This window comes from Acomys minous (assembly GCF_964271855.1).
Source record: "Acomys minous genome assembly, chromosome: 18".
Classification (NCBI taxonomy): domain Eukaryota; kingdom Metazoa; phylum Chordata; class Mammalia; order Rodentia; family Muridae; genus Acomys; species Acomys minous.
The window spans coordinates 51,908,299-51,922,260 of NC_140501.1; the positions used below are offsets into that span (position 1 = coordinate 51,908,299).

Genomic DNA, 13,962 nt, shown 5'->3' on the forward strand with positions numbered 1-13,962 from the left:
TTTTTCAGACATAAGTCACATTTTACCGGCTAGAAGAGCCACAAGAGGCCATTGCTGGTCAAAGAGCAGTGAGGGAGGAAACCATCTGGGCCCATCACAGCCACAGTGAATCCTCCTGCCATAGTGACCGTGTCCATGATTTCATAGCCCCATGCACAATTACCCTTGTGGACATAAATGACTTTATCCTCCCTTTAAAATAGGCAGATCTCACTCGTGTGTGCACGTGATTTTTGTGCGTGTGGGTACACATGTGTGTGCATGCACATGAAAACCAGAGGCTGATATCAGTGGGGTTTTTCCAATTGTTTGTTCCTTCACCGAATTATTTGACTAATTAATTAATTAATTTTTGAGATAGGGTCTCTCGCAGATCCTGGTTCTCACTGGCTCAACTAGATTGGCTGTCCACTAAACTCCAGGGATCCCCCCCTTTACTCCGCCTCTCCAGCAGGGGGATGACAGGTGCACACCTCTACACCTGGCTTTCACAGGTATGACAGGTGCACACCTCCACACCTGCTCCGCCTCTCCAGCACAGGAATGACAGGTGCACACCTCCACGCCTGCTCCGCCTCTCCAGCACAGGAATGACAGGTGCACACCTCCACGCCTGCTCCACCTCTCCAGCATGGGGATGACAGGTGCACATCTCCACACCTGGCTTTCACAGGTATGACAGGTGCACACCTCCACACCTGCTCCGCCTCTCCAGCACAGGAATGACAAGTGCACACCTCCACACCTGCTCCACCTCTCCAGCACAGGAATGACAGGTGCACATCTCCACGCCTGGCTTTCACAGGGATGACAGGTGCACACCTCCACGCCTGCTCCGCCTCTCCAGCACAGGAATGACAGGTGCACACCTCCACGCCTGCTCCGCCTCTCCAGCATGGGGATGACAGGTGCACATCTCCACACCTGGCTTTCACAGGTATGACAGGTGCACACCTCCACACCTGCTCCGCCTCTCCAGCACAGGAATGACAAGTGCACACCTCCACACCTGCTCCACCTCTCCAGCACAGGAATGACAGGTGCACATCTCCACGCCTGGCTTTCACAGGGATGACAGGTGCACACCTCCACGCCTGCTCCGCCTCTCCAGCACGGGGATGACAGGTGCACATCTCCATACCTGGCTTTCACAGGGATGACAGGTGCACACCTCCATGCCTGGCTTTCTCTTGCAGATGCTAGAGGTTTAACCTCAGGTTCTTGTGCTTTCCTGGCAAGCACTTTAATAACTGAGCCCCCCCCCCAGCCCCCTCATTTTCCTTTGGATTAGAAAAATGGTGCAAGCCTAGAAATCTGAGTTTAATTTTTGGAACCCATGTACAGCTTAAAGAAGAGAGGTGTCTCCACATCATTGTTCTGTGACCTCCATAAGTGCACCACAGCAAGCTGCACGCGCATGCACATGCACACACACACCCGCAAGCCCATACACACACACATGCGTGCGCACACACCCACTGCACACACATGCATACACACATGCACCATGCACAGGTGCACACACGCACACACACATAGAGTGGTAATTCTGTTTTTAATGCTTGGATGACCTCTGCCTCTTATCATGGTTACTTTGCGTATCCCACTGCAACCCTCTGGGCTGCCCCAGGCCCAGGTTGCATAGTACTGTAAGATAGAACACGTTAGTGCATAAGGTCTGAGCTTCGGGACTAGACAGCTTAGATGGGACCTACTTGGCCACCATGGGCAGGTGACTTAATTTGTCTGCACAAAAGGTTTCTCACCTATGGAGCTAACGTACTAATAAAACTGTCATCACGAGGAAAGGTGGTAGTTATTAGAGGCCACAGGAAGAGCCTCGCCCTGTGAGCTCAACAGATGACAGACACAATTACTAAATTACAATCACTGCTTTTTTTCTTCCTACTTCTCACTTATGATTGAATTTATCAGAGACTTAGCTCACAGTCAAATGTACAGCCTGGGGCTGGGGAGATGCTTCCGTCGGGAAAATGACTAATGTTCAAGTGTGAGTGTCTAAGTGTAGGTCCCCAGACACACATGAATAGTGGTGTGCACTTGTAACCCTAGCACTGGGGGAGAGGCAGAATCAGGCGGATCCCAGATGCCCTTGTGTCAGCCAGCCCAGCTGAATCAGGGGGCCCCAGGTTCAGTGAAAGAGTCTGTCTAGGAAAAGGAGTTGGAGAAGTAATTGAGAAAGTCATCCCAACATCAAGCAATGGTGGCCACGCACACACTCTCATGGGCAAGCACACAATGCACACATTCATATACACACATGCACACATACACACCTGCACATGCATGCACACCTGTACACACACACACACACACACACACACACACACACACACACACACGGACATGGATATACACGGACACACATGCAGATGAGTATGTAGCCTAAATTCTGCAAAGAGCCATAGGAACAACAGTAAAAACCTGGACTCATCTATCCCTGGTCATCAACGACTGGCTGTCAACCCGCTCATGCCCATCTGACCCGGCTTCTGCAAATAATACAAGTTTACAATCAGAGGATGGCAGTTTACACACACACACACACACACACACACACACACACACACACACACACACACACACACACATTCCATGCTCAGGACAACATTTCTTTGTAAACTTGCTGCCACATCAAGTAAAGACAGCTGAGAACTCTGCCCAGCCAACCACTATGGTCCCACTGGTACCAGGACTTTTTTTTTTTTACTGCAAGTGGTCTACAGAAAAGTCTTCCAGAAGAGCAGAAGAGGGAGCCTCCTCCCTGCTCAGCCTCAGCTGGCATACTGCCTCAGAATTTCAAGCCAGACAGAGGCAACTGGACACTTCTGAGGAGCTGAGTCCCACGTGACTCTCAGAGCAGCAAGTTGCAGGTTAGCCAACTGTGGCTGAAGAAAAACAGTGCTGCAAAGCCGCATGTGTGAAGGAACTGTATTGTTTATCCAAGCCCCGATGTTGCTTGTGTCGTCCTTGGCAACAGCAGCTGTGGAGAACTGATTGCATCCTACCTAATGACAGCAGGTGCGTCTGATGGGTTACTTACGCTCCATCAAGGTGGTACCTCCTTGTATCATCTGCAGCCAGAATCTAGACCACAGGGTTGCATGGGCGGAAGAGAGCGTGGCAAAGGAGGGGGGATTTACTGAAGTCTCCCTTCCTGCCTCCTTTTTGCGGCTCGATTTCGGAAGTTCCGCCTGACGGTGAACACTACTATCGTGTCCATGGTGATGTGCCCTCCCTCTCCTAAGAACCTTTCTAGTTCTCCAAGGCATGACGTCTCTGAGACAGCCTCCAGAGCAGAATTCATTTCTTTCTTTAAATACAGGTGCTGAAGCCCTCAAAAAGTGTGATTTGATGCATCTTATGATCAGTTCAATTAGGGAACCATCTGTGGATAGTCACATAATTGCTATCCAAGCTTTATAGATAAAGAAACTAAAGCTCAGAAAGGCTGGGACCTAACAAAAAGACAAGAAAAAGACTGATGCTGCAGAAGACCGCAGGAGCAGCCTTGCCGGCTCTCCCAGCACATCTCCTTTTAGACCCTCTCCTCCCCTGGCCTGCACAGCTCTCCCAGGCTTCACGCTTCTCTTTTGCTCTGAGACCTGGGGGGGGGGGGTTGTTTGTTTTGTTTTGTTTTGCACATTAATACTGGAGCTGAGCATTTTGCCTGGACCGTCAGCGTTCGTGAGGATCATCCCGTAGGAAAAGCCCAGATACGGAACTGAAAATGGGAGGCGCTCAGAGAATGCAGCTTACAGTACCAACCCTCGACGGGAGGCCAGGCCAGCTAGAAATCCAAGAGCCCTGCATCTCTCTCTCTCTCTCTCTCTCTCTCTCTCTCTCTCTCTCTCTCTCTCTCTCTCTCTCTCTCTCTCTCTCCAGAGAAAAAGCAGCCACACTTCTGTGGGCCGGCTGGAGGAAGGATGTGGGTCTCCATGGTGACCTGTTTACGTCCATCCACCATGGCAGTCAGGGCCTTTCTAGCCATCACACCAAAACTATATCAGCTTTCATGATGGTGCCTTTGTTCATCAAGGAAAACAACAGGACACAAACCCATTTCCTGGGGACCCGGACTCCTCTGTGGGTGGTTTGTCCATTTCTTTTGTCCACCGGTAAGAATTGCACTTGTCCCAGTGACCTCAAGAACGGCCACAGTTCCTAGCTCTCCTAGATGGTGTTTGTATTTCTAGTTTCTTCTTCACTGCAAAAGCATCAGTTACAGAGGTCCGACCCTCCTCACTCTGCCTGACTCTCGAGGCCCCTTCCTCTCTAAAGGCAAGGAGAGTCCCCCAACATCCATCCACAGAGGCCACCTTTGTACCCAGGAGCATATGCCTTCCATATTTAAACATACATGGCATGGAGCTTTTTATCTTGCAATTTTTTAATCAAAATCACAAATAGACGCCATCAATCAACACGAAAAAAATTTAAAAATATTAATACCAAAAAACCACAATTGCTTATTTGTTGATTGGCACAACTATTCATTTTTCATATTTGTCAAAAGTTTAGTATGCTGAGTAAACAGAGCAGGTAGGCTATGTAGATTAGGCTGTCCCACAACTTAGGATGCTCCTACCTCTGCTTCCTAAGTGCTGGGACGAAAGGTGTGTGCTGCTGTGCTCAGTATATGATTTTTAAATTATTATTATTTTTTTTAATGTATCCAAAGATGGCATGAAACCACTGTTTTTATCTTGAGGATGCTCTTGAACTCCTGAGTCTCCTGTCTCTACCTTCCAGGGCTGGGATTATAGGTATGCACCTTGTCCAGCGTTCTATGCACAAGCCTTTAAAAAACTTAAATCACCATTTCTTTCACGTAGACAAGCTTCCATCAACACTATCATTTCTGATGCTTAGAAATGTATAAACATATCCTCATTTTGATTTAATGAATCCCCCACTGGACATCAATGCTATTTTTAATTTTTCACTACTATAAATAGAACTCCAACAGAGAGCCCTGGGCAAATTCAATTCTTTTCTAAGTAGACACTGCTGGGAGTGGACCCATTAGACCATGAGGCACACACAGTTCTTCGGAGCTGGGACCAGCCAGGAACACTTCTCTAACCGTTCACCTCCCTGCCGTGCTGTATGAGCAAAGTCCCCACTTTCTTCCAGCTCTCCTATTTGCTTAAAAAAAATCTTTGCCACCTTGATAGGGAAGAAAATTATACCACTCTTCTTGCTCTTATTTGCATTTATATGATTATAAGTAGATTGAAATACATGCCTCCCTTCCTTCCCCTCCTTCCTTTTTTTCTTTCCTTCTTTCTTTCTCTCCTTCCCTCCTTCCTTCTTTTTTTCTTTATCATGTCTCCTGTAGCTGAGGCTGGCCTCAAACTCATTACGGAGCCAGGGATAATTTTGAATCATAATCCTGCTGCAACTCCCTTCCAGGAGCTGGGACTACATGTGAGCATTGCCATGACAGTCATGTCCATGACCACTTGTGATCATATTTGCTGCCTTCTTCCTTGGTTTTTTGTCTTTATCTCTTAATATGTAAGATGTCTAATGCTCACTTCTTTATCCACAATGAGATGGAAGGGTAGTTGGCAATAGGAGGCATTTTTTTTAATTAATTAATTAATTAATTAATTTTGCTCAGCAAATGGATGGATCCTCTGTACCTAAGCCAGTATGCTTTCCAGAGCTAAGAATGGTCCCAGTGTTGTTCTGAATGCTTGACATTTTAATGTACCAAATTTCACTTTTTCTATAGTCCTGTCTTCTTTTCATTTTGACTCAGTGATCTCTTTTTAGGGTCCGGATGAGCAAGGTTCAAGGTGATAATTACGTTTTAGTTGTACAGTCTTTTGAAATATCTGCAGCCTAATGGACAATAGTTAATTTGGAAACATTTCCAGTTGACAATGTCCAACTAGAAATCTGAGTCTTTCTTCTGATTCGTTCTAACCAGTTGGCCCAGGGCATTGCATAAACCTTCTGACTTTTCCTCACTGACATAAGAAATAACCCCAGCTTGCTGGTACTTAAGCACTGACACACTTGATGTGTGCAGAAAGAGTTTATTTTTAGATTTTTCTCTTCTGCTACTTGATATTTCTATACAATCCTGTACAACCACATATTCTTTTAATTATTAAACCTTAAAATAGGTTTTAATGTCTGGAGGAGGGCAAGGCCCTTTCATTTTTTCAAAATAAGAGTTTCTAGTTTAGCACCTTTGCAGATGAACTTTGTATAGTTCCCCCCTGCCCAAACATTTTGTTGGTATTTTGATTGGCATTGTGCTAAATGTATTCATTAATCGACATCTTTACAATATTAAATCTTCCCACTTCTCCGCCAGCTGGAAGTATTTTGTCCTCCCTCTGAACTCCCCCAGCACTTTATACCTTAAAAAACAGCACTTTCTAACTCTACCCACCCAATTTTTCAAACTTGAAACCTGAGCGTTGTCCCCATCCCTCCCCTCTCCAACCATCACCCCATCCAATCAATCATCAAGTCCCGTCAATGCTACTTCCTAAATTCCGCTCACTTCTGCCTGTCCCCACCACCAGCACTGTAGTCCAAGCTGCTGTCACTGCCAGTCCAGGCCACCACACTGGCCTCCATTTGACCCTCTGCACCCACACTGCCTTGGAAGCCATTTTCTGCACCACAGCCAATGGTGCATTCTGTGCACACACCGTGTGCGTGTGTGTGTGTGTGTGTGTGTGTGTGTGTGTGTGTGTGTGTTCACATGTATGATGTATGAGTGCATGTATGTTCATCTGTATGCATCTGTGGAGGCCAGCAGGCTACACTGAGCATTGCTTCCTTTTAAAGACAAAGTCTCTTGACAAACATGGAGTTTACCAATTAAGAAGGACTGGCTGGCCAATGAGCTTGATGTCCTCTTATCTGATTTCCACACTACCATGCCTGGATTTTCTTCCCTATATGTATTCTATGATTCAGTGTCAGGTCCCCATGTTTCTATGACAAGTACTGTACTGACTGCGCCATCCTCTAGTGCTCATATTGCCTTTGAATAGGCAAATCTGACCATGGCACTATTCCCCCACAGCACCTGATGAGCTGAGAGACTATCCCTGTGTGACCGAGTCTCTACACCCTCAGCTTGTACCCAAACTGCCTTACATTCAGACCTCTGTCTCATTCATGGTGTCAGTCAAATATAAAACTTGCCCTTCCCACCCCAAGGGCCTTTGTACCCTAGGCCTTCTGTTTGGCCTTATTTTTAGTTTGAGAATACTCGGTTCATCTCGGCACTTGGAAGGCTAAGGCCTGAAGACTTCATTCCCAAGGCCAGCTTGAGCTACATAGCTAAACTGTGTTTTAAAAACACACACACACACAAACGAAAATCAATTGAAATTCAATTGCTATAACATATCACACAAGTATTTCGTATTCATCACACTTGGGCTCCTTCAAACCAGAGGCCACAATGACACCAATGTGAGAATAAAAGTAATATTGATAACACATTCTGAGCATGTATCTAGCATACTGATCACTGTCTACCCAGTCCATGCCAAGCGCTTCCGAAGCCCTGGCTTTCCAGCTTGCGAGAGCAGGTGGTTGAATTTCCAGGAAGCTATGGTGTCACATGCTAGCTTGAAAGTACGGTAGAAAGAGGGCCTGCACCCTGAAAACCAGGACATACTGCAACCCCATCTTTGTTTGGAATCACCTGTAGAGCTGCTTGTACGACTTTTACAATTCTACTCTAGTCTCCATGCACTGTTACTCTGTTCTTTTCTCAGCCCTGTGGCATACATATCCTAATCTATAAGATGGAGGAGGAAAAAAAAACCTAGTTAGCAGGCCAGTCCAACTGTAAGTCCGGGCATGCTGACTCTACAACATGTACGGTTTACACGTCTTAGAAGGCGAGAGCCTGAAGGTCTGATGTGTCTCAGGTGCCAGCATTGAGCACGGTGTGCATGCGCAACATAGATGAGGTTAAGCATCATGCACGCTCAGTGCACACAAACACGGCAATGTCAGTAATATGGCAGTACACTAATAACACAAGGCACTATCACATCTTATCCAGCTAGGAGGTGAGTTCTGTGCTGACACTGACAATTAGGCACACCACACAGCAGTCATGGCATCATGGGTTTCTCTTCCACTAGGTCCTATGTTTGTTTCCAAGAAATACAGGTCCTCGGCCTGAAAACTACTACTTTTCAAATGCCCATGTATTGTTCCCTTCTCCAAGAAGTCTTTCTAGATCTTCCCTGAGTTAGTCCCTCCCTGACAGACCTTCCAACAACCCTGTTGGCTTTTGCATGTCTGATGAGGCTTAACCTAATTATCAGGATACAGAGCATCTGTCTTCTCTTCTAGAACAGTAGGATGCTGAAGCATCCTGACGTTACTGGTCATGTATTTTGGACATAATCTTGAACATATATTTAGTCTGTGACTTTACAGAGTCAGAGGTTAAGATATTTGACATCATTTGTCTGAGAGCCAAGGTAGATTTTTGGCAATTGAATGCATCTAGGAGTAAGAACCTCAGCTTTCAGAGTAAGTATAGAAACACACACACACACACACACACGCACGCACGCACGCACGCACGCACGCACGCAATCTGGCTATAAGTGTCTACAGTTCCATGAGGACTAAGATCATGCCGAGCTTCAGTAGAGAGTTGGAGGCTGGCTTCAAAGTACTTGTTAGAATACTCACCTGCGTCTTCCAAGGCTAGACCCATCATCTACTCCCAGGGAAACCAGGACTAAACACTGGAGATTCTAAGTATGTGTCAAGTGTCCTAGAGTAAAGTCTTTCTTCACCAGAACTCTGAGGCTGTCCATTCTCCTAGGCTCCCCCTCAATGCTTCTTCTCAGCTCTTTCTTACTGCTCTCAGCCCTCCTTTTTGGAATTCCCAAGGGGGGGGTCTTCTCAGGCTTCTTTTTACAGTAGGGGCTGCCTCCCCACCCATGGCAACATCCATCCTTTCAGTTTTTACTCTTGTCTCCATAGTCCCTGGGCTCAACATCTTTCACATTCTCCTCATCCTGCCTGCCTGCCTTCCTCATTTCCCATGGCTCCCCACCCCAGGGACTTCATTCTAATACTCTGGCATTCTTGATCCTACGCAGTGCCACTGGGCTCTTATTCATTTCTGGCTTCATCATCTTGTTGTGTTCTTTGCCAGGTATACCCCCATCACTCTAACAACCGTAGCCTTCCAGGTACAGTTCCAAGGAACACCACTGACCTGGCAGCTCCGTGGGGCTGTGGGGTAAGGCAACATGATGCTGTTCTGAGCTCAATGTCTCTCCTGCTGACCCACCTGAGGCCTCTCGTTCTCCTACCCTTATTTTCACCTGAATGAAATCATACCATTTGCTGCCTTGGACCCCAGAATGTTCACTTCACTCGAGGCACTTTACTTCCCTCTCTTCAATTATCTTCAATTATCTCAAAATGAGCAAGTGAACTGTGCCCCCACTGGGAGTCATAGCAATAGCTCCTTTCCCATCACTTGCTGTCCACACTGAAACCAGGTGGGCATCCTGAATCCCATGACACCAGCCAATACTGAGCTCCCTTCCTGAAACTTACACTTCTTCCAATGGATGTTTTGCACTTCGAATTTAGAAAGTCTCCACCTGCACTTGGCAATCAAGCAACTGCTTCCTCCAAAAGCTCTAGCCTATAGACAGGGAAGGAACTGTGTCTAGTGTGCCCCCTGTAGTCAACAAGAGACAGCAGTTGTCCAACTGCTTTGGAATAGAAAATGTGAAAAGGACATTCAGTGAAAATTGGATGGTTGGGTGGACTTTACTTTTGTAAGGTTGTGAAATACTTTGTACCACTCTACTGGGAAACATTCTTGAATTGCTGTCAAGAAAACACACAGCCAACAACTTTGGTGGCATTTATCCAATTGGTCATATGAAAGTCTGCCCTAGAGTAGTTGCAGTAGAGAGAAGTTTCTAAGGGTGTGATCCCAAAGTGAACTGCCATAACCCTCAGTCAGACCATGCAGAGGCTTCTCAGATAACATTCAAATTTAGAATTGCGTCTTCACTTCTCATTTGGTGTCCATCACTCAGCCCGTTCTTCCCACAGTACCAGAAAAACCTAGTATAACTAGGCTGAATACAAAGCAGAGATGCTGATAACTAGAGCAAAGATGAGCTGGTTACCAGCTACCTTAGAAATCATATTCTGTCTTACCTGTGTAAATGAATCTGCCCGGGGCACCTTTGCAGAACTGTTTGGATTTATAAGATAGTGTCACTTCCACAACTCCGGGGATGTGCCGGGGAGGGGTCTGTACTCTGATGGCATGAGGGGTTATAAGCTGAGAAGTAAAGAGGCAAGGGCAGACAGTCACTAGACAAGCTACCAAAGAGGTCACTGCTTCTGGCCTTAAGTGTTAGGTTGGCAACTGCCAAACTCAATTCAGCACCCATACTTCTCTTTTGTAATGTGCTTAGTTAGTTTCACTGATTATAAATTATAAGTCAAACATATCCAATTTAGAAAATTGGGAATTTACAGAACTACGCAAAGAAATCTAAAAGTTATATAATGCAGAGGCAACCAACATTAAGATCTGGTGTGTTGCCCAGACATTTCGATGGCTGTGTGTCACAGAATTAGATTATGTATACCCACTGTGATTCTGACTTTTCCCCACCCAGCATCATAACATAAACATGGTCTTCTCGTGTATCATTAGAACTTTTCCAAAACATAATTTTCAATGGTGGAAAGATGCCCTAACTTTTTTCTCCATTGCTCTCTTATGATTCAATATTTAGACTCTAATTTTCACAATCTTATATAATACTGCAACAAATATTTACCATGTTAAGGAATTCATTCTCCAACTGCTATGATTTTACATGTTTCTGATATCCTGGGTGTCTTGCTCATAGTATGCACACAGGACTTAGTATTCATAGTGCTGTTTCTCCAGGAATTGCTAGCTGCCCTGGCCCAAAAGAGCCACGGAGCCAAAGATCATGGAAGACAATGGCTTTGACCTACCTCACTCCATACAAGCATGGTACCAAACACAACTTGGAGACCATCAAAAAAGTTGTCACCAATGATGATGACCATGGCCCCTCCTGTGGTCCAGCCTTCACTTGGACTGATGGCTTTGATGCAAGGTGTAGCTGGGAAGACAAAAAAGAACAAGTCAGCTCTGTGTCCTTTGTGAGTGATGTCTGAGGTTTGGGAAAGGTGCTGTCCTGGAAAGCTGTTGGTCATTCCAAGAAGTTCAAGTTGAGCTGTGTTGATTTGCCGTCTTCCCCTAATTGGCTGTTGGTTTTAACCAGGTCATTAAAGCCTAATGAGTTGGCCGTTATGTATGAAAAACTGAAACACTTAGCTAATTGTGTGAAGGGTGTTTTTAAAACTATGTTGTTTTTTGCCCATATTTTTATAAGTTGATTACTCTAGAAAAGTGTAAATCCCTTTTCTCTCCCCACCTCCTCTGCCCTGCAATGCTAAGATTTACAAGGGTTGTTAATATGCTGGGTAGAAAAAGAGGAAACGGGATCTGTCGTGGTTGAAGCGTTTGCTCAACCCCACCTAGAGAATCCCTCCAAGCGCTCTCCCGATGCTGTAGAACAGAGTTTCCTCCCTTCTTGCATATGTTCAAGGCCTCTGGACTTTGCATCCCAACAGGAACCCAATACTGTGTTCAGGCCATAACTGAAGTCAATCCATCACTCCATTTCCAAAGCTGACAGGGTCAAAGGTGGAGGAGAACTTTGGCAGGACTCCAAAAACATGAGCCCCCTTTGAACGGCCAGTCAATCACATCCAATCAGTCAACAGAAACTCGAGGGGCTCAGAGCTCTGAACCCTGGGATTTTCTTCTTCCCTCTCAGTGCCCACTGTGGGAGAATTAACACCGCTCCAAATTCTTTACTGATTCAATCATTTTCTTTCAGTTCATTAATTCCTATTTTAAATGATATAGGATACATTTTAAGGGCTGAGTTGGGAAGAGGGCTGGTGGGCAGCACGGAACAAAAGCATCAGCAGGAAACTCGTATGGCTGGGTTTGATTCTTGTCTCTACCCTGAGGTCTTCCAACATCAGCAAGTTTGGGGTGAGGAAAGAAAGGAAGCAAGTGAGGTGGAATTCACTTCGGTTTGTCAGCTTGTTCATTGATATACTTTAATTTTTTTGGACAACTTGAAATTTAACAGTTACCAGTATTTCTAATTAGTTTAATGCACTTGGAAAACTACCCAGAGCGGCCCATGATTTCTTCTTGTCCAAGCAAACAAAAATCAATTAGTGTCAGTTTCACTCTGCACATTGTTTTGTTTTGCCCACAATCTGTTTAAGGGCACATCTGACACTTATTCATACACGTCTGGCACTGTACTGTTCCTGTTTAACTAAGATGTCATAGGCCTGCGATTGCCTGAAATACCAGCGTCGCTGAAAGAAAAACACAGATTGGAGTGGAAGAGACTGAGAGGTGCAGGGACCTGAGTGCTGGCTGGGAGCTGAGTGGGGTGGAGTGCAGTCAGCTGATGGGAAAAAAAAACACTGCAGTCAGCGTGGACAGCAGCACCTAGAAATGCACATGAGGCTGGGATGTGGCTCGGGTGGTAGAGTGCTTGCTTTGTGTACAAAAGGTCCCAAGTTCAATCCCCAGCACTGCGTATATTGAGTGTAATGGTGGACACCTGTAATCCCAGCACTGAGGAGGTGGAGGTAGGAATATCAAAATACTGTTGCGTTCTAGACCAGTAGGGGCTGGACACTTTGTCTGTAAACAAATGAATCATACAAACAGGGTGTAGGACACTGTATCTGCATTGGCTCCCAGCCCTACCTTCCGATGGGTCGAGCCTTCTCGCTCTCCTTCCGTGCTTAGAGTTGTTATGCACAAACATGTTGTCAGAAACGGCCAGCACATGTCCGTCCACATTCACCGTTGTTGACAGCACGACCTGCATTTGGAGCAGAAAGGGGGGAGTTTGGTCAGTTTCACAGCAGGCTGTCTGCGTACCAGTTGCAGAACGCCTCTGCAAGACGAGTGGGAGACACGACACAATTTTGGAGTAGAACAAGACTCCCGCATTTGGCTCATGCGTTATCATGTCTTTGAGTTCAAACTCTGTCCCTGTCGTGGTGGAGGGCAATTAGCCTTCTGCTTACTGGTTCCAGAAACCTCGTCACTAGCAGGACTGACTGTCCTCCAGCCACAGACATAGCTGCAGACAGTGCAATGCAGGAACTGCGACAGAACTCCCGCTAGGAAGCTCACTTCTCCAAGCTTTGGAAACAGGGATCCTGCACCTTGGATGTGGTCATTGGAACACTTAGCAGATCAGTTGTCTCCAGTGTCCCTCTGCATGAGTGGACAGTGATAAAGATTCTGTCAGAAGATAAAGTTCCCCCAAATGCCCTATGGGAGATACAGGATGCTTAGTGTTGAACTGGAGGGAAGGGCAGGGATGGGTGTAAGTGATGAAGAGCAAGGACTTGGGGTGAAAAATGAATCGAAATCCCAGGCCACTGCTTCCTACCTTAAACTCACAGACAAATCACTGAGCCTGTAAAAAAAAAAAATCTCAGTTTTTCTTATCTAGGAAACATAAATAATGCTATCTGTCTTGCAGGCCCAAATGAGGTGCTGTGTGTAAAACGTTTGGCACAATGTGAAATGCAGGCCAAGTTATGATGATCCGTGTCCCATTTGCCCCATTTCTGCCTCCTTTGTCCAGTTAGTAAGAGAGATGGCATTATCCGGTGCAATTCAACCATAGTCTAAACTCTAGAGAAAGTTCTAGAAAGGGAGCTATTAGTACTAGTCACCACAGCAACTGAACGGCATTGCCACACCACTGTCCTCAGAGGTCTTAAGTCCAGACCGAAGAATAGTAACTTATATACATATATATGTATGTATATGTTATACATATATATATGTTATACACATACAAA

General features: G+C 45.8%; 1 protein-coding gene across 1 annotated transcript in view; it reads right to left on the reverse strand.

Moving 5' to 3' along the window:
- Positions 1-13,962, reverse strand: part of EBF2 (EBF transcription factor 2) — a 201,816-nt gene that overhangs the window by 31,699 nt on the left and 156,155 nt on the right. The window contains exons 8-10 of the mRNA XM_084766995.1: positions 12,848-12,965; positions 11,035-11,165; positions 10,216-10,342 (exon numbers count right to left, since the gene is read on the reverse strand). Coding sequence (XP_084623121.1) covers positions 10,216-10,342; positions 11,035-11,165; positions 12,848-12,965 — 376 coding nt within the window. The remainder of the gene's footprint in view (positions 1-10,215; positions 10,343-11,034; positions 11,166-12,847; positions 12,966-13,962) is intronic.